The sequence below is a fragment of the Leopardus geoffroyi genome, chromosome E1 (genome assembly GCF_018350155.1).
Source record: "Leopardus geoffroyi isolate Oge1 chromosome E1, O.geoffroyi_Oge1_pat1.0, whole genome shotgun sequence".
NCBI lineage: Eukaryota > Metazoa > Chordata > Mammalia > Carnivora > Felidae > Leopardus > Leopardus geoffroyi.
This window is the reverse complement of record NC_059330.1, coordinates 37,477,041-37,501,777: the sequence shown is the minus strand read 5'-3', so window position 1 is coordinate 37,501,777 and position 24,737 is coordinate 37,477,041. Positions and strand designations below refer to the sequence as shown.

Sequence of the window (24,737 nt, the reverse complement as noted above, 5' to 3'; positions counted from 1 at the left end):
CTTGAATATGTTTGTTTCTGTTATCTTCTTGTTTGAACTTCCCTGTTTGTCTTTTCTTTACTATAATTTGTGATGGATTTTTTTTTTTTTTTTTTTAAGTAAACTCTAGGCTTAACATGGGGCTTGAACTCAAAACACTGAGATCAAGAGTTGCACCCTCTATTGACTGAGCCAGCCAGGCACTCCTATAATTTGTGATTTTTTTTTTTTGAATAATTTGTGATATTTTTTTTTTATTAAACTGGAACAATTAGGGGCATCTTAAACTATAAGACCGGTTTTTGTAATAGAGTTTATTTAATGGAGAGGCAAGTGGACATTAACTTGACCCCCCGTTTATCTCCCGAACCTGAAAGAATCAAAGAATTGGTTAGCAAGATAGCGTCAGGAGCTATATAAAGTTTCTGGTTTGTTTCAGAAAATAAAAATGTAAACATTTTAGATTTTCATTGTTCGTGTTTATCTTCTAGAGGACCTCTGGGAAAGTTTAGAAAATGCTAGTGGTAAACCTATCGCAGCGGTGATGAATACCTGGACCAAACAAATGGGATTTCCCCTCATTTATGTGGAAGCAGAACAGGTAACCTTATAAAAAGTCCTCCAATTTGTCTGCTACTGTACTACATGGAATTCAGGCGGTGTTACCTCATTTGCTTTTCTGTACTTTAAGTATTCTAGGTAACATTTAAACTAGCCCTTGCATTGTTTTCTTGGTGATCTGTTATCTGTATACTAAATGGTTTGCCTCCCCCTCTGCCATCATTAAAATTATACATATAGTAGAAAACAAAATGTTGTCTACTCTTACTGTCCCCAAGGAAAACACTGTAAACTTGTTGATATAACTCATTTTTTTAAGTTTATTTAAGTAATCTCTACACCCAACATGGGGCTTGAACTCATGATTTTGAGGTCACTAGTTGCATGCTCTTCCAACTGAGCCAACCAGGTGCCCCTTGATAGAATTCTAAAATGACCAAGTCAGGTTTATCCTAGGACTGCAAAGTTGATATAACATTAAAAAAAAACTATCAGTATTTTGATTCATAAACACTACACTAACAGAATATAGGTAGGAGAACCACATAATCACTTCAATAAGATGCAGGAAAAGCATTTGTGAGAATTCAACACCCATTGATAATATCATTCTTAAACATCAGCACTTTTTAAAATATTTTATTCATTTATTTTTAAATGCTTATTTATTTATTTTGAAAGAGAGCATGAGCGGGGGAGGGACAGAGGGAGAGAGAATCCCAAGCAAGCTCCATGCTCAGCACAGAGCCCAACCCAGGGCTCAATCTCACAACCATGAGATCATAACCAGAGCTGATAGCAAGAGTCGGACGCTCAAGCAACTGAGCCACCCCGGCACCACTTAAGATTTATTTTTTAAGTAATCTCTACACCCGGTGTGGCGCACGAACCCACAACCCCAAGACCAAGAGTCACATGCTGCACCATCTGAACCAGCCTGGTGCCCCTAAAATTAGTTTTAATGTTGGTTGGGTGGCAATGGGATTTTGATCAGAATTGCACTATTATTAGTTGAACTGTTACCTGAATTCAGAGAGTTGTACCTCAGAATGAGGTGTCTTCCCAGCAGGACTGAGCTACCCAGGCGCCCCCGGTCATTGCTTCTTTACTCAAATTTTTTAGCTTTTCAATTCTGTCTTGTGTAGTCAGTTTATCCATAAAGGTCATTGGCCTAATTTGACATTGAATTTGGGTGATACTAATCTGTTATATATTATGTTATTTAAAATGTTCTAGGACGTATTAACAAATGATAAGTTATTAACAAATGATAAGTAAAGCAAACGATTGCATATTTGCAAAGTTTTTTTTTTTTAATATGCACTTCGGTTGTTTTAAATTGTTTTTGCAGTTTTCCCCCACCACTTTTTTTGTGCTTCATTGCAAAGCTCATCCTTTGAAATAAAATGTGTGCCTCTTTCATGTTTAGCAGTCACTCTAAACCTTTGAATTCTGAACGTTGAGTCCATGTGCTAATGTAAGGTTGCCACTTTTTAGAAGCTTAAGAGTCTAAAGACATAACCTCCCTCTATAAAGATTAAAACAACTGGCTGCAGTATTATTTATTGTTACGTATCCTTGTGAAAATGGTAACATTTTAAGGTTCTTGCCTGTATACATAACCCTTCTGAGGGGCCGTGTTACATAGAACACAGCCTTTTATTTAGAGGCTTGTTATTTTGGGGCCTAAATGAGAAACAGCGCCTTTTCTCCCATTCTATACTATCGTCCTCTTCCTCACTGTTGCACTTTGTGTTCTCATGAGACACTTGGCTGTACTGGTTTCACCTTCTACTTTGTCACAGAAGTGTTGGCCCCTCCAAAAAGAAGGGGAAAAAAAAATGTTGATACTACTATTAATAGCCTTTGTTTATGCTTTCTTAGGTAGAAGATGACAGATTATTGAGGTTGTCCCAAAGAAAGTTCTGTGCCAGTGGACCATATGCTGGTAAGCAAATGGCTGTAAGTGGGAGCTGATGAGTGAATGTGGACACCATTCCAGTAGTGTTCCAATTAACAGGAAGTAATTACATATTTTTTAATATTTTTGATAGGATTAAATAAAAACAAGGAAATGGTAATAAAATACAAATGAAATCTAGGAATTCAAAAGGGGAGATTCATGAGGTATTTGTGGTGTTTTGATATTCTTCAGTTTTTTGAAATTCCATGTCTCTGTATGTTATTGGAGGCTGCAAGGAATGAAGAAGGATAGGAACACCCAAGAAGCGAGGTCTCTATCCTTACAAGAATCTTGCTGCACATTTGTGTGGGTGGCTAATTCTTTGTCTTCTTTTTAATTCTTGGGCATACTAAGTAAACAAGTAAATAAAGCACAAAGATTATTTAGAGTTATTATGTACCATTTTTCTGTGCTAAAGCAGTATCACTGACCCTTATTTTATAGTTTCAGCAACCCTACTGGGTAGGTAGTATTATTTCCTTTCTACAAATGAAGGAGCTGAGGCATAGCTGGGTTAGTTAAATTGCCCAAGGTCGCCTATCTGATGAGTTAAAGAGTAGGAATTCAAACAAAATAGTTGGATTCCATGAGTTTATACCACTCGACTCTGGCTTTTCAAATTATTTCTACAGGTCATTAGATTCTTTTGCTCAGGAAATTAAAAGTACCTTTCTCACCTCCTTTAAAACAATTCTTAGTAGAATCACCTATCCTTTTCTTGTTCCAAAATAGGGTACACTCTACTAGGGTTAAGAGGTATATACCTTTCATCCTTAACCTTCCTTAGCATTTGGAATTACTTTTTAAGTAAAGCTGTCTGACAAGTCAGATGACAAGTTTATTATCCAAAATAAATCCCTAAGTGTCACAGTTTCTGTTTTCTGCCTCATACCCACAATCTGCATCGCAGGACTGAGAGGTTTTGCAGTTTTTTTCAAATACTCTGTGACTGACCAGTATAGGCAGTATTAAAACCTGAAATGTCCCATTGTTAGGAAATTTTAATTTGTGGTTTAACCTGATAGCACAAAACTAGATAACTTAGTAAAATAGTTAAATGTAACTATAGTTAAATGTACTGGGCAATGGGCAAAGGACTCTCTTCTGTTTGGCATCTTAATTCAAAGTCTGTTTTTCTGTCGGATCCCTAAAAGACAGGTATGTTATCTGCCTTGCAAAAGCTTTGAGTTTGAGCTATGGCTTTTTAGTGATGGAATCCGTCAGCTCTAGCGTGTATCCTATCTAAGAAATTAAGTCAACCCTTCACTACGTATACTTGTTAATGACTGCACCTTAGAATGTTTTTAAATGCTATATGAAGACTTTGACCTACTTGAAATTTCTTTTACAGTAAAATCATTACTGTCTGTGTTACTCTATAAAGGGAAATGATTAAATTAAAATCACTGTGTTTTAATTTAACACGAATTTTAATTAAGAAACACTGAATAAACTGTTCTCCTTTTCTCTTTTAGGCTATTGTGATTTTTGTTAATAAATTCTCTCTTCCTTTATACTAGTATTATTCAGGTTATGGAAGAGTTTATGTACCATTGAAAATGAGCTATTGGCTTAACAGACTCAAGCTCATATGTAAGATACCAGTCCTCTCTCTCCACCTTACCTTCTATTTCTTCCAATGACAAATTATTTTTCAAGTTTTCTATTTGTTCTTCTGTTGCTTAAGGAGAAGACTGTCCCCAGTGGATGGTTCCTATCACAATCTCTACTAGTGAAGACCCCAACCATGCCAAACTGAAAATTCTGATGGACAAGCCAGAGATGAATGTGGTTTTGAAAAATGTCAAACCAGACCAGTGGGTAAAGGTGAGTCCATAAATGGCCTAGCCATTTTTATCTTACCTAAATGAATTGATTTCTCTCACTTCCTTTATACATTTTATGGCCGGCTGTAAATTCTGCTTTAGTTTAGATGAGGACTTGCAAAGACAAAAACATTACTAAACTGTCCTGTGTGAAATTTAGGGCCAATTTTCAAATAATATTATCTGATACCTTCCCTTAGGTAAGGGAGTGGTACATAAGCAGATAAAAAGGGATATGATCAAAGGGGAAAAAATAGTAGATTATGTGTAAAGTCACATTAATCAAAAGGTCTGTGGTCTTGCAACTTCCAGCTGCGCTGTCATTGTAACAAGATGTTAACCTCCACGATGTGCTGTCATTGTGTATGCACAGCTATCGTCAAGCGAGGCCACACATATAATAATGAGTTTGTGTCGCTGAAATGTGAAATTCTTGTAACTGGTGTTTTAAAATTTCATAAAAATAACAGTTGGTAAAGATTATTTCCCATTATTCTGTACTCTGTACCATTCATAATAAAAGTATCTACTATAAACTTTTCTCCCAATTATAGGTTCCTAATAGGAATTATACATTATCTCAGACTTTTGTATATGTATATGTGTGTGTGTGTGTGTGTGTGTGTGTGTGTGTGTGTGTGTGTATATACACGTACACATATATGAGTTTTTAAAAATATACTCAATGGAGGGGTGCCTGGCTGGCTCCCGTCAGAAGAGTGTGAGACTCTTGATCTCAGGGTTGAGTTCACACCCCATATTGGGTATAGAGATTACATAAAAATAAAATCTTTAAGAGGTGCCTGGGTGGCTCAGTCGGTTAAGCGGCCGACTTCAGCTTAGGTCATGATCCTCACGGTTTGTGAGTTTGAGCCCCACATTGAGCTCTGTGCTGACAGCTTGGAGCCTGGAGCCTGCTCTGGATTCTATGTCTCCTTCTCTCTCTGACCCTCACCCGCTCACACTCTGTCTCTCTCTCTCTCAAAAAATAAACATTTAAAAAATTATAAAAATAAATAAATAAATAAATAATTATAAATTATAAATAAATAAAAACTTTTAAAAATACAGATAGATACACACATATACATACTCAGAATACTATGTTACCATTTGAAATTACATCTGGAAGATTATGTCGCTATATGAAATTTTTCTTATAAATGAGAAAAACCTATGTATGCTGTGATTGTAACTGGGTAAATAAAGGTATTATTCCTGCAGTAAAAGGTAGAGGGAATCAATAAAATAGCAGTTGTATTATCGTGAGGTGATTTAAAAAAAAATACTTACATGGGTACCTGGGTGACTCAGTCAGTTAAGCATCCAACTCTTGGTTTCAGCTTAGGTCATGATCTCATGGTTCTGGGATTGGTCCTGCATCAGGCTCTATGCTGAGTGTGGAGGCTGCTTGGGATGCTCTCTCCACCTCTCTCTCTGCCCCTCCTTCCCTGCTCGTGCTCACTCTTTCTTTCAAAATAAATAAATAAAATTAAAAAAAATACATGTAAGTAGTAAAATTAAAAACATAAATAGTGAAGTACTTGTATCTTCTACCTTATTTTACCTTTAAGGTATTTGGTGTATAAATATTATCTAAAATATTTTTGCCTGTCGGTCATTAGCCTACAGAGAATGGTAACAGTCCGTGATTATCTCACTCCACAAATTATATGAAATTACCTTTAAAGTCCATGCAATTCTTTAAAATCTAGGACCTGAGCATTGCTATTCTGGTGAGACTGTGGGCTGAGTAGATGAGTCTTTTTGTAAAGGTTTAGTCTTCCTCAGAGATTCCACTGTCCCCGTGTTCTTACATATAGTAAATATTTTCTGTGAACTTAAAACCGTCCACCGAGAGTAGCCATAGAAACCGATCCGTGTGATTCCCTCCCTCCCAACCATATCCTTCCTACTGTCTCTCACTCTGTCCCCCACTGTGTCAAGTTTCTGTTTTCTTTCACCTGTTTTCATCTTTGACAACCGCTTTCTATCTTTATGTGTTGTTTCATTTTAATCCCTGCCTGCATATGTGATCTTTGTTGTTTTCACTCAGATATACTGAAAGCAAAACTCCTTTCACACCTGCAAAAGACTGCTTTAAAAAACAAATGGATGCGGCGCCTGGGTGGCTCAGTCAGCTAAGTCTCTGACTTCGGCTCAGGTCATGATCTCATGGTTCATGAGTTCAAGCCCTGCGTTGGGCTCTGTCTGTGCTGACAGCTCAGAGCCTGGAGTCTGCTTCAGATTCTGTCTGTCTGTCTGTCTGTCTGTCTCTCTCTCTCTCTCTCTCTCTCTGCCCCTCCCCTGCTTGTGCTCTCGCTCTCAAATAAACAAACACTAAAATTAAAAATTAACAAACAAAACAAATGGAACTGTTTAATTAATAATGTCCATTGGGTATCTTTTCAGTTAAACCTGGGAACAGTTGGGTTTTATCGGACCCAGTACAGCTCAGCCATGCTGGAAAGTTTATTACCCGGCATTCGTGACCTTTCTCTGCCCCCTGTGGATCGACTTGGATTACAAAATGACCTCTTCTCCTTGGTGAGCCTCTCTCAAGTAGTATAATGGATTTTGTTGATAAAAGGATTTTGTTTTTCCTGGAGTATCTGACTGAAACATAATTAGAAGAATATGGCTCTTCCTGAAGGTTGAACACCTTTTGGGACTAGAACAAATGACTAATTATTAATTAACATGACAAGATTGAACCTATATAATTTACCAGAAACAAATCCCATGTCACTACTCCTAAGCCAGCTTTTTGCAATGAAAACTATTCTTCGTAAGGCAAAAATTCTTTTCGGTAGAAATAGGTATGGGCCTTGAAGAAATTTCCCACTGATGTTTTTTTTTTTTTTTTTTTTTTTTTAATAATTCAGAATAATTTATATTTTTCTAAAATAGTGATTGTACTTGGCTGGAAACATCTAGAATTTTTTAACATTCCATTACTACTCAAATAATAGTCCATTAGCTTTAGAATTATATTTATGTGGGGCATCTAGGCGGCTGAGTCAGGAGAGCATCTGACTCTTGATCTCAGGGTCATGAGTTCAAGCCCCACATTGGGCGTGGAGCCTACTTTAAAAAAAAAAAAAAGGATTATATTTCTTTTGGCTTTGTTCCAGAAAGGATTTAAATCAGCAATTAGTAGTATTATCTTTATGACTTCAACATAGGTTAGATAATTTCCAGATGTCTGTGATAAAATTGTCAGATTCCTCCTAGTGTTCCTTTAAAGTGGACTTGAGTTTTCCCTCCCTTCTGCAGTAACTGGTTTTGGATTCCTCCTTTGTATAAACACAGATTAGCACTGATGCACAAAACCTCACATCTGCTGATCTCATTGCTGAGAGAGACCTGTCCCAGGAGAGTGGTGTATTTGTGCAGTTGGCTGCTGTAACACGAGTTCCTTTTCCTAGCTCTGTTAGTTAATTCTGAAAGGCCTTCCAGTTTGCCTTCTTTCACAAATGAGTAAAGGACAGACTCAAGTTGACACAGTTGGCAGGTCCAGCTTTGAAAGAGCCTCTGTCAAAAACCAAAGCCCTAACTATTGTTGTGTCTTTTCTGAAAGTATGAGAATTTTAAAAATAAAAACAAAGCCAAGGCCCCAGACACTGGATAGAAATAGGAAGTTAACGGCTCTCCTTCTTGCTTTCTTTTTTTTCCCTTGCTTTCTTTCTCATTGAAGTATAGTTGATGCACAGTGTTACATCAGTTTCAGGTGGACAGCATAGTGATTCCACGAGTCTGCGCCTCATGCTGTGCTCACCACAAGTGTAGCTATACCACCTGTCACCAAACAAAGTGTACCTAAGTTGCTCTCTCACAAATAACAAAAAGTAAATAAGGGATATTGTCATGATAGGAGTTTTATTCTCATAATCCCCTGTGTTCTTTCAACCAAAGAAATGACTGACTAGCAGTAGATAATGCTGAAAATGCATGCTTGTGTTTCTTTGTTTTGTTTTTGTCTGAAGACTAGATTAATTTATGTTTTTTCCTATCCCAGGCTCGAGCTGGAATCATTAGCACTGTAGAGGTTCTAAAAGTCATGGAGGCTTTTGTGAATGAGCCCAATTATACTGTATGGAGCGACCTGAGCTGTAACCTGGGGATTCTCTCAACTCTCTTGTCCCACACAGACTTCTATGAGGAAATCCAGGAGTTTGTGAAAGATGTCTTTTCACCCATAGGGGAGAGACTAGGCTGGGACCCCAAACCTGGAGAAGGTAATGGATGCACGGAATGGGGAAAGAATTGATGAGAAATTGGACCCTTTTTACTCAGCTGTGGTTAACAGTATCAGCATCTTGGTATCTGTTGGGTGTTACTATGTTTTCAGCTCCCCAGAAATTAAATCTTAGGTCTCTTAAGTTTATTGGTGAAGTTACATGGGTCACCAACATAAAAACAGTGGTGGTTATGTGTATTCACTGTTAAATACGATTCGTAAACAACACAAATGGTGGAAATAGAGGCCTTTTACAGCGTTCCAAAGGCCTGTCTATCGTCAAGAAAAGCTAAAGGGAATTTTAGATGATTTTATTTATTATTGCCATAAACATCAGGCACCTTATATGTACAACTTGGAAAGATACCGAGAGACAGTAAGTGAATTAAGGAAGTTACTGACATTCTACATGTGTTGTCTCCTCTGATTATTTCCATAATTGTATATTTACTCTTTTGCTGTCATCATATGTTGGGATTGGTGATCTTGTGGTTTTATATATAATTGTTTTCTACCATCTGCAAATAACTAAAGGTGGTATTTCATCCTGGCAGTCTTGATCTCAGAGTCTTTTGCAATAAGAACAACAGTAACAATTACCTAGAGCTCTATGTTTTCCCCTTGTGGATTCAACAAATATTTATGCGCCTAGTAAATACCAGGTACTATTCTGGGAGCTGGTGGTACAGCAGTGAAGAAAGCTTTGCCCTGTGTGGCTTACATTCTAGTGGGAGACACAGCAAACCATTGAACATACGATAATTTAGGTGGCAACGAGTGTCATGAAGAAAAATAAAGTTAGGTAAGGTAGCTAAAGAGTGGTAGGCCGGTACACCCTAGCCTGGTCAGGGCAACAGTCACTCATGATGAAGTGATAATATGAGCATAAGCAGAGACCTGAGAGAGAGCTGTGAGGCCATGTAGAGGGAAATGGTCCAGACAGGGAACAGCCAGTGCAGGAGATCTGCAGCAGGAGCAACCTCGGGTTGTTCAAGGAATAACAAGGAGGCTAGTTACATCAGGACGGAGTAAGTGAGGGGGACAGAGTGGGAAGCAGGGCAGCTCCTATAGGACCTGTGGGACCTAGTACATTTTCGACTTTCACAGTTAGTGATATGAGAAAGTGACTTGAGAGCTGATGCACAAGAACGTGACTTGACGTACTCAGCTGTGTGGGACCCAGACGAGTGGAGAGGCAAGAGACAGGAGCAGGGAGACATCACAGAGCTGTTCCAGTAATCCAGTCGAGGTGCCGGGTGCAGCTTACACTTGCAGGTGGCAGATTCTGGGCATGTTTTGAAGGTAGAACTGAACCTATTTGGTGGTGGACTGACTGCAAGGGGAAGAAGGAGGAGCCACCACATTCTGGCCTGAGGACTGGAGGGGTGACCTTGCCAGATACAGAACAGGACGGCCGTAGAAGCGGGCTGGGAACAGAGGGAATCAGGAGCTGGGTGTTGGACATGTCAACTTAGACATCCAGGTGGAGAGTCAAGCCTAGAGGTCTAGGCTGAATAAATGCATTTAGTGTGTAGATGGTGTTTACAGCCATGAGACCGGACGAGATCACGCAGGGCCTGAGTGTAGGCGGACAAAAGAGGTCTGAGGGCTAGGTCCGAGGCCGGGCCAAGATTTGGAGATTGAGTGGAAGACGAGGAGTCCGCGAGGGAGACTGACTGGCCACTGAGGTGGGAGAGTCAGGAGGGAGGAGATGTTCCAGACGTCTTAAGAAGCAGTGCAGAAGGAGCGTTACCCACTGTGACAGCTGGTGCTCTGAGTCTGGCGAGATGAAGGGGGTTGGTGAGGTCATCAGCAAGTTCTATGGAGCGGTGGAGAGCACTAGTGGTTCTCCAGAGCGGGAGGGGGTAAGCAAAGGGCGCATTCAGACAACTTTTTTTTTTTTTTTTTAATTTTTAATGTTTATTTTTGGGAGAGAGAGACAGAGCATGAGCCAGGGAGGGGCAGAGAGAGAGAGAGAGGGAGACACGGAATCGGAAGCAGGCTCCAGGCTCTGAGCTGTCAGCACAGAGCTGGATGTGGGGCTTGAACTCAAGAACCGTGAGATATGACCCAAGCCGAAGTCAGACGCTTAACCGACTGAGCCACCCCCCAGGCGCCCCACATTCAGACAACTTCTTCAAGGAGTTTTTGCTGAAAAGGCAGTCAGAGAAAAGGGGATAGTCTGGGGAGAGATGTAGAGTCAGTGGAGGCATATTTTTTTTTTTTTTTTTAATAAAGAGGGAGATTTTGTAACATGTTTTTGTGCTGATGACAATGTTAGAGTAGTAATAGAAAAATCCGTGATGTGAAAGAGACGGGGGGTAATTCCTGGAGCGATGGCCAAGCGATGGAGAGGAGTCGGGACCCAACGGAGGAGTGTGCTTTGGACAGGAGCACAGAGCCCTAGAAACAAAACATGAGAGGGTATATGGGGTCAGATCCACGCAGACTGGTGGATATTGTACTTCTCTTTCACGGCTCAAAAACACTTTAATGAAATAGGGAGAATATCTTTAGTTTTCTAGTTTTATAGATAGAAGAATCAAACAGCAAAATAATAAAACATTCCCTTGTGTCACACAGCAAGTGAGTACCAGAGTCAGAATTACAAATTGGTTCTTCTAAGAACCTCACTAGTGTCCTGTTGTGTTGTGTATTGATCTCCTATTGTTTTCTTGGACTTATTTTTTTACTGAGTTATAATTTAAATGTAGCAAAATGCACAATTAAATGTTACATTTCTTGGGGCGCCTGGGTAGCTCAGTCAGTTAGGCATCCAGCTTCAGCTCAGGTCATGATCTCGCAGTTCATGGGTTCGAGCACCGGGTCGGGATCTGTCCTGACAGCTCAGAGCCTGGAGCCTGCCCCGGATATTCATTCTCATTCTCATTCTCATTCTCATTCTCATTCTCATTCTCATTCTCATTCTCATTCTCATTCTCATTCTCATTCTCATTCTCATTCTCATTCTCATTCTCATTCTCTTCTCATTCTCATTCTCATTCTCATTCTCTCTCTCTCTCTCTCTCTCTCTCTCTCTCTCTTTCTCTCTGCCCCTCCCCTGCTCTCTCCAAAATAAACATACATTAAAAAAAAATTTAATGTTACAATTCAGCAACTTTTGACAAAAAATACACTGAAGAGGTTGCCTCGGGGCCTCTTCCCAGTCAGTCCTTGCCAGGCCGGTTCCCCTATCCATCCCCTCCAGGCTAACACTATTCTGCCTTTTTTCACCCTAGATTAATATTATCTCTTCTAGAACTTTATGAAAATGGAATCCTAATATATTTTTTCCTGCTCTTACATCTGGCTTCTTTCAATATAATGTGCTAGAGATACATCCAGGGTGTTCATTCCATTTTATTGCTTAGTGGTATTTCATTGTATGTACCACGACTTAGCTGTTTTGGTATTGCAATCCATCATTGCTAGTGTTAACTTTTTTTTTTTTAAGGCATAGTATATAATAAAATGTACCTTTTAAAGTATACAACTCAGTCTTTTTTAGTTCACAGCATTGCACAACCGTCACCACCATCCAATTCCAGAATAACTTCTTTAGCCTCAAAAGAAACTCCATACCCATGGCAGTCACTCCCCATCCCCTGGCAATCCTGATCCCTGGTAACCACTAATCTGCTGTCTGTCTCTATGGATTTGCCTACTCTGGGCACTTCCTGTAAATGGAATCATACCCCGTGTAGCCTTTTGTGTCTCACTTTTTTCACTTAGCACAATGTTGCTAAGGTTCATCCGTGTTGTCTGTCAGTACCGCATCCTCTTATAGCTGAATAGTATTCTATGGATGTACCACATTTTGTGTTTTCATCACTTGGTGGGTGTTTGGATGGTTTCTACTTTTTGACAGTTGTGAATACTGCTGTGAACATGTGTGTACAAATTTTTGTGGACCCAACACTTCCATTTCTATTGCTTGGACTTGCCGGATCATACGGTAACCCCATGTTTAACCTCTCTAGGAATTGCCAGACTGTTTTTCCAAGTGGTCACAACATTTTACGTTCCCGCCAGCAGCGTATGAGGGTTCTAACTTCTCCACGTCCTTGACAGTGCTTGTTATTGTCTGTCTTTTTTAGTCATCCTGGTGGGTGTGAAGCAGATGTCACAGTGGTTTTGATTTGCGTTTCCCTAATGACCAAAGTTGAACATCTCTTTATGTGCTTATTGGAGTAAACCGATCCATCAGATTTCGATTTTTAAAAATCTAAGATTTCAGTTGGTTATACACAGCGTACTAGTTCAGTATGTGGCCTTTTTTCTGAATCTTGGATCAAAACTGCATGATCTAAGCCTGTTTCTTTCACATATAATCCTTAGCAATGTAATTACCTAGATGGAGTGAACATTTAGTAAATTCAGATCATTGGCATTTGTAGACAAAGTCAGCAAATTTATTTGCTTGTCTAGTGTGTTTATTAGCACTTCATTTCACTCTTATGATTTGAACAATATAAATCAGTGTTCTCTCAAGTACTAGGGTAATTGATTGTGTTTGTTCAAGATGGTAGACATGGTATAAGATATCCAAGTAGCATATTTGTGAAAATGGGATTTTTAAGCAGTGTTGTGTCTCTTTTACTTCTTAATCAGGTCATCTAGATGCACTCCTGAGGGGCTTGGTTCTGGGCAAACTAGGAAAAGCAGGACATAAGGCAACGTTAGAAGAAGCCCGCCGTCGGTTTAAGGACCACGTGGAAGGGAAACAGATTCTCTCCGCTGATCTGAGGAGTCCTGTAGGTTTTCATGATAAATAACCTTGATTTCTAGATGACTGCATCATTCTGCACACAGTGTGGGATGTATTTAATGGTAACCAGAAATGACCTAGACACTGACCCACACATTGTGTCTGATTCTGTGTTAATATGTGCCATTTAGGTGGTTTGTAGCCAGCTTCTCATTTGTTTAAAGTTTCTCAGACTACACTGTGCTTAAAGTTGATTATCTGTGCACATTCCCCTGAGAGAGCCAGTGTGCATGCCGTCTCCCTGTCTGGTTTTCAGTATGGGCTCCAAAGCTCTTTGTCGCACAGTTTGTACGTAACATCCACACACAGCTGTTTACAATCGTGTTGACTTGCTTTCTGTCTTAACATTAGAATATTTGGAACAAGATGCATTTAATCAGATGCCTTCTTTGTCGTTCCTGTATTCTCTTGTAGGTTTATCTGACCGTTCTGAAGCATGGTGATGGCACTACCTTAGACATTATGCTAAAGGTGAGTACATTTGGAAAGGGTTTCCATCTTCTGCTGTAAAACTTGGATTGACACAGTACAAGCTTTAAGTGGTTAAAAAAAAAAAAGTCCTGGTGAAAGAAATATACGTAGATATGCATGTTGCAGACAGGCAAATATTAAGAAACTATGGGAGAGAGATACCATGTCTGTTCACGTGTACTACCAATACGATGCCAGAAGTCATCTAGTGTTCTCACTTTTTTTAATTTGTAAGTTTATGTATCTTAAACCAAAAAATGAAGTGTTCATTTTGATTAACAAGTCAAGCTCTTAAAATTTTCCCTTCTGTGTAAACTTACATAGGATCCTTCCCATTTTGAAGAAAAGGTTTGTGTCCGTGCTTAGGGGAGAGAGAATCAGGTGTCTCCAGGGTTTGAGTTATGTCAGTGCCTCTGATGAATGGACAGGAAATTAACTGACTTGCCTGCGTAGCCTCTGTAGTTTCCCCAGAGGGTTGGCATGTAATTAAACTCTAATACAGATACTGTACTTCTCCAGTCCCTGTCCATGCGGTTGTCAGTCTAAGAAATCACTTGACAGGTAGGGGGAGCTGAATGTACTTATTACCATCGAATAAAATGTGCAAAATGTGTCTAAATACCCAAATTACGTGTCAAATCTGCAAAGCCCATTCGTTTAAAGACCTGCTCTTAGTGGGAACAAACAGAACAGGAATGGGATGCGCTTTGCTACTTCCATCTTTAATGGATTAAGAACACTTTTCTGACCTCAAGTAGATCAAAATTGCAAATCCAATTTCTAGTATTTCATTTTAAACAAATCCTGTTTTTTTTTTTTTTTAATGTTTATTTTTGAGAGAGAGAGAGAGAGAGAGAGAGCATGAGCAGGGGAGGGGCAGAGAGAGAGGGAGACACAGAATCTGAAGCAGGCTCCAGGCTCTGAGCTGTCAACACAGAGCCCGACACATGGCTCAAACTCAGGGACTGCGAGATCATGACCTGAGCAGAAGTCAGATGCTTAACCGACTGAGCCACCCAGGCGCCCCCAAATCATATTTTTTAAATGATTAAAATATTTTGAAAAATGTAAACTTTAAGAAACTCAAAATGTGCCACTTTACTGATCTTGGACAAGAGTTTCCTTTCTAATAATATCAAAATTATACTTTGGGTTTAACTTAACTTTCAATTAAATGACATTGAGGTCCCTTCTCAGTCTTAATATTCTGTGAAACTGTGCACTATGAATCCTGTATTTCTTTGTATATGAAATAAGATATTTGTGGGTTTTGTCTTTTCCATAGCAGTATGGAACAAAATAGGGGTTCTGAAATTCTCATGACAGATACCTTGACATTTTCATGTCATAGCACACTTTTAAGAATTTATTCTAGTATGTATATTTAATAAGTGTTGGCATCTATTTAATGTAAGGGAGCTGACTATAATTCTGATTTACTATCGAAAGAGCTCTAATGAAGGCCAAATTAGGTTTCTTCAAGAAACCAGTTGATGGGAGATGAGGAGGATTGTCTTCTGTTGGTAATTTAGGAATAATGAGGCCCGCTAAAAAAGAACTTTGATTTCAAAGTATATTTGGAATGTGGTGTTATGGTGCCATCTAGTGGACTAGTTTAACAGGTTCTCCTTGGGGAAAACCATGCTTCTTGAAAGCCAGAGTTCAGACCTTGAGTCCTGGAGCTGAAAAGGACCTTAGAAATTATCTCTCCACCCCACTCATTTTACACAAGGGGAAACTGAGATCCAAAGAGGTTAAGGACTTAGTCAAGGTCACACAGCTAGTTAGACACAAAACCAGGACTAGAACCCAGGTCTCCTGACTTCTATTTTACTACACTGCTGCTCAAAAGAAATCAAAGGAAAAGAAGAGGAAATGGGGGCCTGTGATGGGGTGTGCGGACACTGGTCAGTGTAAAATCTTCAGTGAGAAAAAAAGTCAACAGAGTCTATCGATTAAGTTGTTTTGGAGAGATATCTCATATATGCTTGTAATTTTTGTATGCATAATGTTTTGTTTCTGATGGTGGAAAAAAGACTCGGTATAATCACTGTGGAAGATTTAGAGACTAGAAAAGTATAAAGAAAATACCTGTAATTTGAAATGTTTAAAAAGGTCACAAAATAGGTATAAGATGATCTGATGTCCAATTTGGTAATGTACATATTGTAATAATTTAATTTTTTCTTTATGCTTCTCATTTTCCTAATTTCCTGCATTCAGCATGTGATGCTTTTGCAGTTGAAAAATTTGATGATACAGAATCCCACTGATCAGAGACCATTAACATGCATTTTTGACTATTAGAAATTAAATTGATGACCTTCAATGGTATTGGCAATCATCAGTTTGTTCATTTAACACAGAACATTAGTCAGACATCATACCCCTCAGTTCTTGAATTTAAACTGCTCAGAACTGATGACTAGCCATTCACATAGTACTCACTTACATTTAGTGACTTACTGTAATGGCAAATCACAAATTTAGTGCCTGAACATCCTGTAAAGTTTTATCTTCTGTTAATTTTATGCCCTGTGCGCCTAGCCAATGAGAATATAGAACAGAAGTTTCACCTTACTGGGGGAGAAGCTCATATAAGCATGTGTCTGACTTCCAGGGGACAGTTAACTATCTCGATCTGTATTTTTTCACTATAGCTTCACAAACAAGCAGATATGCAGGAAGAGAAAAACCGAATTGAAAGGGTCCTTGGGGCTACTCTTTCACCTGAATTGATTCAAAAAGTCCTCACGTTTGCACTTTCAGTAAGTTACAATGAAAATTGCTTTTAGAGGGAATTGTAACCTATCAATCTGTGGCAGCTGTCTTTGATTCAGTATTCTCTTGATCTGCTTTAACCCCTTCCTCTTAGTCTGAGGGAAATGGAATGGGCTTTTGTTACTGACCTCTATCTATATCTGCCTCTAATGGTGGGAATCGGGATAGTTGGAAGCAGGAATAAACTGGCAAGCCTACTTATCTTACCCCTGTGCCTACTTTCTGTCTCTTCCTTTCTTTATCCTGTAGGAACCCAAGCAAACATCTATTCAGCAGCCTGTTTTTACCTGTCTCAGTGCCTCATTCTCAATTTGGCTGATCTTTAGGAAGCTTTCTGGTGCCAGTTATTCCTAAAATAAGGAATGAGGGTCTTCAGTGTGATTACTTGGGTACCTCAACAGCATTTGCCCTTTCTGGCACCAGAAGATGTTTTGAGTACAGTAGACTTTTCGTTCTCTTTCTATTTCTAGGAAGAGGTACGCCCACAGGACACTGTGTCAGTAATTGGTGGAGTGGCAGGAGGCAGCAAGCATGGAAGGAAGGCTGCTTGGAAGTTTATAAAAGACAACTGGGAAGAACTTTATAATCGATACCAGGGAGGATTCTTAATATCCAGACTAATAAAGGTGTGTGAACATTTTTATTTTGAGTAGCTTGCTTATCATAGATGTTATTTAGAGACATCCCTGATTCACTAGGCCTATAGTCTTTGCTCTTTAAGGGTTTCTTCCAAAAAAAAAAAAAAAAGTTCCTTAAATAATTATTAGCTTTATTAAAGGGCTTCTCCATCACCCATCCTGCACCTTCTAGAATATTCTGAAGTTGGGAGAATATAAAATGATTTGGTTTTTAGGTAAATGGAAGTTTGTTCCTAGCGTCTTTTAGTTACATTTACTATTTAAACCATTGTTTTTTTCAGCTATCAGTTGAGGGATTTGCAGTTGATAAAATGGCTGGAGAGGTTAAGGTAAGCAAAGTACTGTTTCCTTTTTACTTTTCAATCTAGTAAGTAAAAACACTAATGAGCCAAATTGTAATGATACGATGTTGGGGTAATGCTGTATTTATCCTTGTTTTTGCTTGGAAAAAGACAGCTTGGGTTGTGTCTTTAATGCTTGAAGAATTTAGGGTTGGAATCATCTTTGAGCGCTTTGCAATATGGTTGAAGGAACGTGGTGGAACTTGGAATCAGTCGATCTGAGTATAAATCTGTGCTCTGCCCTATGTTAGCTATGGGACTTCAAGTAAGTTTTTTAATCCCTGTGAGCCTGTCTCCTCATCCATAAAATGGAATGATGATAAGATTGTTATTTAAGTAATGTAGTGGGACTGGAACAGAGTAGTAGGTCCTCGATAATGGTTCTTTTTTTCCTTTCTAATAACAACCTTCATAGGTCTGTCCTGTGCACGAGGAGACAAGATAGCTATGCAAGGAATCTCCTCTTAGCCCTTACAAAGGAGAATCTTCAGTTTAGTGATAAAGTTTAGCATTTGAGGAACAGATATACACTGATGAGGGAAATCTTAATGTTAAGCCTTCCATTGCATTTAATTGTGAAGTTATTTTTGAAGTGTCACTTTTACCTTTACTTCTTGAAGGCAGTGGGGTTACGAGGTGTGAATGTGGAGGCTCTGAGGGCTGTTGTGTTGTTTCACTCACTCTGTGAGCCATTGTTTGGAATTTTAAGATTTCAGGTCTTGAGAAAACAGTGAAAGACTTGATAGAGATCAAGTCTTCATTTAACTTACATTGTATGCTGTGGAAACAGTTACTTTACCGTAAAGGATAGAAGTACTCTGAAGGAGAAGTACATATACCTGGTTTGGGGGGAAAGGCAGTGAGTGGCCAAGCTGAGGCCGGGAAGATAGGTAGAGGCCAGACTGGAGGGCCTTGGAGGCCATATGAATTTTCCTAAGAGTGCAAAGCCCTTGAACTGCTTGTCAACAGGGGAGTGAGTTGATGTGATTTGTACCATAAAAATTTCAGTCTGGCTGCAGTATGGGAAAGAGAAACATTTTGGGATGCTGACTGCAAGCAAGAATGATAGAGTAGCTTTCAGGAGATGGAGTTATGAAATTCAAGGGCTTGGGTTTGTTAATCTCTAATTCAACAAATATTTACTGATTGGCTTCTCTGTGTTGTGAATGTACCTGGCAGAGGAAGAAGGAAGAATCAACGATAATTCCTGGGTTTCTTATATGTAAATAGTGGTGCTATTTGTGGAGATGGAATGAGGGGCAGTTCTGTATTGTACTTGGGCCCTAAGAACCCAGCCCCAAGAACAAGCCTCAGCGAAGGTGCCATTGTTGTTTGTGTGAACGAGGTTATTGATTTCCAAAAGTTCTAGACTTAATCTGATGAATTAGTCATTCTTTCCTTTACACCTGTGACGACTGGTTCAAAGTAAAGACCCCTATCCTTTCGTTGGTTGGTATTTAAGAGTTGCTCTGTTTACTATGAATCTTGGTATACTTCATTGGAACGTAGTTTATTGAATCTTTAATCAATAAGCTTTGGATAAATTATAATAAACTCAGAAATGGTTTTGTTGTATGAAAGATGTGAGTCTGTGGAGCAGCAATTTAATCTTTGTGGTCTTATCGCCTTCACAAATTAATCTTTGTTTGAAGCAGCCGGAATTTGTGCGTCCTTAAGGACTCTGCCTGCCAAGTATTGTGCTAACAGTTTTTATGGATTTTCTCTTAAACTTCTGGACTAAATAGTTTCTTACCAATGAGAAAACAGAATGATTAATGTACTCAAACTCACAGGCTAATACATGACCGAACCAAGATTTGAGTCCCAACCTAATTCCAAAGCCCTACATTAACCACTAGATAATGAACCTAAAAGACAGGCCAGAGGTTCTGCCTCTTTGTTACCTTTTGATTAGATTTGAAGCATGTATTTGGAGAAGAATTCCTGTATGCAGGTCTAAGGGGCTGCTTTGTTTTCTTTTAGCCTGGGAGTAGCTGCGGTAAATTTTCATGATTAAAGCTTTTGAATCCTTTACAGAACAGTGGGTAACTTCTCATGACCTGTGATACTTCTAACTTCTTACCATTGCTAGTAATGATCCTACCTTCTGGGTTGTTTTATACCAGGCTTTCTTCGAGAGCCACCCAGCTCCTTCAGCTGAGCGCACCATCCAGCAGTGTTGTGAAAATATCCTGCTGAATGCTGCTTGGCTAAAGCGAGATGCTGAGAGCATTCACCAGTACCTCCTTCAGCGAAAGGCCTCGCCACCTACGGCGTGAACCCTGAGCGCCGCCACCGCGGTTCTGCTGCTTGGCTGCAGGGATGAGGTGGGGCTACCGAACAGCTGATTCATATGCCGAGAATTTGGAGTCTTCTTTCAAACCAGTGGGGGTTGGACGATGAATGTAGTTAACTGGTTCCTGCTCACACTCCAGAATTAAATTCTATTGAAAAAGGAAAATCAGCAATTCAGCAAAAAAATAAGTAAATAAATAAAAATAAAAAATAAAAAATGTAAATATGATAGTAATAAAATAGAGCATAACGAAACTGTGAAACTTCCTGAAGCCTTGTCAGTGGTTAAAAGTATTTAACACTCTCCTGTTAATGACAGATGTTCTGTTTTTATAACCTACCAAAAGGAAACTAGAGGCTTCTGGGTGAAGAAGATTTTTTGTGAAGTGGGTTCTGCGAGCAGCCTACAAGCCAAGGGTAGTGTCCATTGCTCTGGGAATGGTTAAACGTGAAAGGCTGATAGCTGGTATAACATAGAGTCTGTGCATAATTCCAAGTGTTTTTGGTTTTTTGTTTTTGGGGTTTTGGTTTTTTGTTTTTGTTTTTTTTTTTTTTTTTTTTTTTTTTTTTTGGGCATGGGGACTGATCAGGAAGATATATTTTCCTGCATAACTCAATCTGAACCAAGGATTGTAGTTTTCCTCCTTGCCTTCCCTTCTGTGTGACCCCCTTGGCCAAAAAAAAAAAAAAAAAAAAAAAAAAAAGTTAAAAAAACCAAACCTATCCTGGTCTGGGTTTTTCCTCCTCCTAGTTCCACCCCCAACCTCCTCTCCCCCCCCCCCCCCCCCCCGGTGTCCTTCTTAGAGATAAAGAAATAATAAGGAAACATCTTTTATAGCCACATTAAATAAGAGAAACTGATATACATTATTTTTTCTTTCTTTTTTAAGATAACTTTTAAGAACCCTGAAATGCATATAGGTGAGACATAGAGATGAAAGGGTTTTCAGCCAGGCCATCCTGAAGGAGTTACTCTGCTAACAGCAGTCTTAGTTGTCTGACAGGCCAACTGTTAAGCCTCTTTCCAACAGTGTCAACACTGGCTTCTCCTGGTTCATTCTGGACATGTAAGAAGTCCGTGGTAACTGCTGCAGGGGCCGCATATTAGTGGTAACTGGTTCAAACAAAAGCTGTAAGCCTGTGTGCCACTCTTCGCTTTAACAGTGTATCCTACTAACAAGCCTCACCTAACTAATCCAGCGAGTTTTAACTCTAAACCTCTTTCCTTTTCTCTGGCCCTACCTTTTTCCTTTTCTTCCCTTTTTCCTTTTCTTTTTATTTTTCTTTTTAAAAATATTTTTTTGTGTTATTAACAGGAATTCATATTTGGTGTGGCTTAACTGTATTTCAGAAGGTCATCAGATTGTGAGACTGCTTCCTTGAAACATTTTTGTGCTATTGTTTTAAAAAAAATAATAATTAAAAAACAGTTGGCGTTAATAAAAATGTCAATGTGAAATTGATGTCCTGATTTCTTTTATTCTCTTCAATAAGAAATTATAAACGTTTCCTGTCATTCACTAGGATTATAAGAAGTTTTGCTATCATGGGATTTTTTGAGTCTAAGAAAATCCAGTTTCTGAATTCCTTAATGACTAAGACCTAAACAGAAAAATCCTAAGAGTCCTTCTAAATTCATTCTGGATCAGTCAGCATTCAGGAGTTAACCTGACACTTGCCAGTTCCCGTTTCTTGAGGCTCTCTTGTCCAGGTGCCACACACAGGGCGGCCATGAGGCCATCTAGGCATGTGCTTAAGGCACCAGCAAAGTAGGGACACCAAAAAGACTGAGAAGAAATCTGCTTAGTATTCTCATTTTACAATTAGAAATTCTAGAAAGAAGTAATTTCATTTTCAGCGTATATACAAGTTTTGTGTATAATAGTTAATTGGCTTGAATTATGCTGCGGCACAGGTGGTGGAGGGTGTCTTCTGCGTCCCCTTCAGAGCCGCTCCCATCCTATTCTGTGCCCCGGGAGGGCTTGGCCCACACGGACTGCACTGACAGGGTCCTTTGCCCTCTGACTTCAGGTTGTGTTGATCCAGTTTGTAATACCTTCAAGATCAAAAGGCATGAGGAGAGGACGGTCAGGGTATTTATTCACCAGGCTTCCTCATCCCAGGTCACATGGGTCGTCTGTGACCCTTTACCAAAGGCCACGACTCCTGTTCAGAAGCCCTCTCTAGCTTCTAGCTCCGTCACTTTGCCCCTTCAAATCTAGGGAAAGGATTATTCCCTTACTAGCTCTGGATCATTCCATTATTCCTTGTTGGTTCCCCTGAACTTTGCTCATGTCTTTGTAAATAGTCCCTTTATTAAACCTTCGTCAAGTTACCTAGTTCAAGTGTGTTCTCTGTTCTCTACTAATATCCTGACTGATTCTGGCACCAGAGTCCTGATGATAACGGGTCTCTAAAGGTCTTAATTCAGCCTTTTTGGTGTTAGATTTACTGCTTGTCTTCCAAGTAGCTCCCTATCGGGTAATATATTCATTTTACAGGTAAGAAAGCAGGCTCAGAAAAATTAGGTAAAGAGTTACACAACAAATAACTTAGGGGGCACCTGAGTGGCTTAGTTGGTTAAGCGTCCAACTCTTGGTTTTGGCTTAGGTCGTGATCTCATTCTCTCTCTCCCTCCCTCCCTCTTAAACTTGAAAAAAAGAAAAAAAAAAAAAGAAAAAAACAACTTAGAACCAGTGGTCAGCCCAAGATCACCAGCCTCTAAAACCTGTTTTCTTCTCACTAATTGTCATGTCTTCACATTTAAAAGGTCGTACAGTCAGACTGGATCCAGGCAACAGCTTTAAAGATTTTTAATGATTTTTCCTTGGTTAAAGATTTTAGTGGAAATCAGAAGGTTGGAAAGAAACATGAATGTGGGGTACCTGGCTGGCTCAGTAGAGCATGCAACTCTTGATCTTGGGGTCATGAGTTCAAGCCCCACATAGAGCTAATTAAACATTTTTTTTCAGGGGCGCCTGGGTGGCTCAGTCGATTAAGCGGCCGACTTCGGCTCAGGTCACGATCTCGCGGTCCGTGAGTTCGAGCCCCGCGTTGGGCTCTGTGCTGACAGCTCGGAGCCTGGAGCCTGTTTCGGATTCTGTGTCGCCCTCTCTCTGACCCTCCCCTGTTCATGCTCTGTCTCTCCCTGTCTCAAAAATAAATGAATAAAACGTTAAAAAAAAATTTTTTTTTTCAAAAAAAAAAAAAGATGAATGTGTTACTTCCTATAGGGAATTTGATATTATCTTTTATTAATGGGAAGCAGTAAACCATTTTGGAATACTACATGGTGCTGCATGAATTCTTAAACTTAGAGTTTCTGAGGATGGGTTTCAGGGAGCAAGGAGCCCCTCGAAAGTATTGGTAAAGAGTAGATCTCTGTAGTGTGCGATTTAGGGGGTATGAGTGGAGTTCTGGAGCTTTGAAAGGATTCTTTCAATTCTGTTACCCAAACAGGTCCTAGAATGTGATCAGAAAGACTTGGAGCCACATTTGTACGGTTAGTGATTATTTTTTTTAGCAGGGCAGAAAATAATCTACTTACGGCACTGAATCTACACTTAAGAGATAGCCTCATTTTTTACTGAATAAATTACTTGAGAAATTAATCTCTTCTTACTTACTACATACTGATTTTAGGCTCTCCAGGTTTTTGGTGTGTGTGTGTGTGTGTGTGTGTGTGTGTGTGTGTGTGTGTGTGTTTTAACGTTCATTCATTTTTGAGAGAAAGGGAGAGACAGAGCGTGAGTGGGGGCGGGGCAGAGAGAGAGGGAGACAACAGAATCCGAAACAGGCTCCAGGCTCTGAGCTGTTAGCACAGAGCCCGAGGCAGGGCTCGAACTCACAGACGGCGAGATCATGACTTGAGCCAAAGTTGGAAGCTCAGCCAACTGAGCCACCCAGGCACGTGCGCGCGCGCGCGCGCGTGTGTGTGTGTGTGTTTTAAATTTTTTATAAGACTGGGGCGCCTGGGTGGCTCAGTCAGTTGAGCGTCCGACTTCGGCCCAGGTCATGATCTTGTGGTCCCTGAGTTCGAGCCCCGTGTCGGGCTCTGTGCTGACACCTCAGAGCCTGGAGCCTGCTTCGGATTCTGTGTCTCCCTCTCTCTCTGCCCCTCCCCGCTCATGGTCTCTCTGTCAAAAATAAACACTAAAAAAATTTTTTATTTTTATTTTTTTATAAGACTGTCTTCTCCTTTGAGATAATGCAGAAATTCACCCAAGGTGGACCTTGGACCTTGGACCTTCTGGCACCGCCCCCAGCGGGCACAGACTGCTCAAGGTGCTTGGTTTCCAACACAAGCACAAGAGACAGGAGACCCTGATGGTAATAAAATGTTAGGCCAAACAACTGCCTTCCCTGGGAAACCAAATCAGAGGATTGGTTGCTGTACCAGGACATTTGATGGCAAATGGGATAGACGGCAGGGTCAGAGGAGGGAAGGTTTATTGGGCTGTTTGTGCCACTTGTAAAAAAAAAAAAGTCTGCTCGGTCCTTCAGTTCCGCTGCTAGTATCTGGCAGGTGTAGCTTTCAGCACTGAACTTCTGGTTCCAACACTGGGGTAGAGTTAAGGACAGAAACATAGCTGACTATTGATCTACGCTTTCTCAGGGAAGTTGCCAGCAGCTGACAGGAGACATACTGTATACCAATTAAGATGACAACCAAAGAAAAATATAATTAAATCTTGCCATAGTTTGGCTGACCATGCCAGCATGGCCGTCTGAGCCATCTGCCCCTCCCCATACCCCCAGCCAACTTGAACCATTTTCATCAGTTGGACAAGTGGTGCAGGTATGTAACATTGCACTTTAATTTCAGCCCACTCTATTAGGCGGCTGATTATCTACTTTGTATTGTATATGCTAAT

General features: G+C 39.9%; 1 protein-coding gene and 1 long non-coding RNA gene across 2 annotated transcripts in view; one reads left to right on the top strand and one right to left on the bottom strand.

The window, feature by feature from the left end:
- Window positions 1-21,322, top strand: part of NPEPPS (aminopeptidase puromycin sensitive) — a 96,286-nt gene extending 74,964 nt beyond the window's left edge. The window contains exons 13-23 of the mRNA XM_045488593.1: window positions 471-580; window positions 2,425-2,488; window positions 4,191-4,330; window positions 6,742-6,876; window positions 8,348-8,567; window positions 13,181-13,323; window positions 13,752-13,808; window positions 16,469-16,576; window positions 17,060-17,215; window positions 17,509-17,556; window positions 19,695-21,322. Of these exons, the coding sequence (XP_045344549.1) occupies window positions 471-580; window positions 2,425-2,488; window positions 4,191-4,330; window positions 6,742-6,876; window positions 8,348-8,567; window positions 13,181-13,323; window positions 13,752-13,808; window positions 16,469-16,576; window positions 17,060-17,215; window positions 17,509-17,556; window positions 19,695-19,847 (1,334 nt within the window). The 3' untranslated portion in view covers window positions 19,848-21,322. The remainder of the gene's footprint in view (window positions 1-470; window positions 581-2,424; window positions 2,489-4,190; window positions 4,331-6,741; window positions 6,877-8,347; window positions 8,568-13,180; window positions 13,324-13,751; window positions 13,809-16,468; window positions 16,577-17,059; window positions 17,216-17,508; window positions 17,557-19,694) is intronic.
- LOC123603555 lies at window positions 10,809-19,785 on the bottom strand. Its single transcript, XR_006714930.1, has 2 exons — window positions 19,673-19,785; window positions 10,809-10,972 (listed from the first exon to the last, which is right to left on the bottom strand). It is a non-coding gene; the product is annotated as an uncharacterized LOC123603555 (long non-coding RNA).
- Window positions 21,323-24,737: the final 3,415 nt, after the last annotated feature.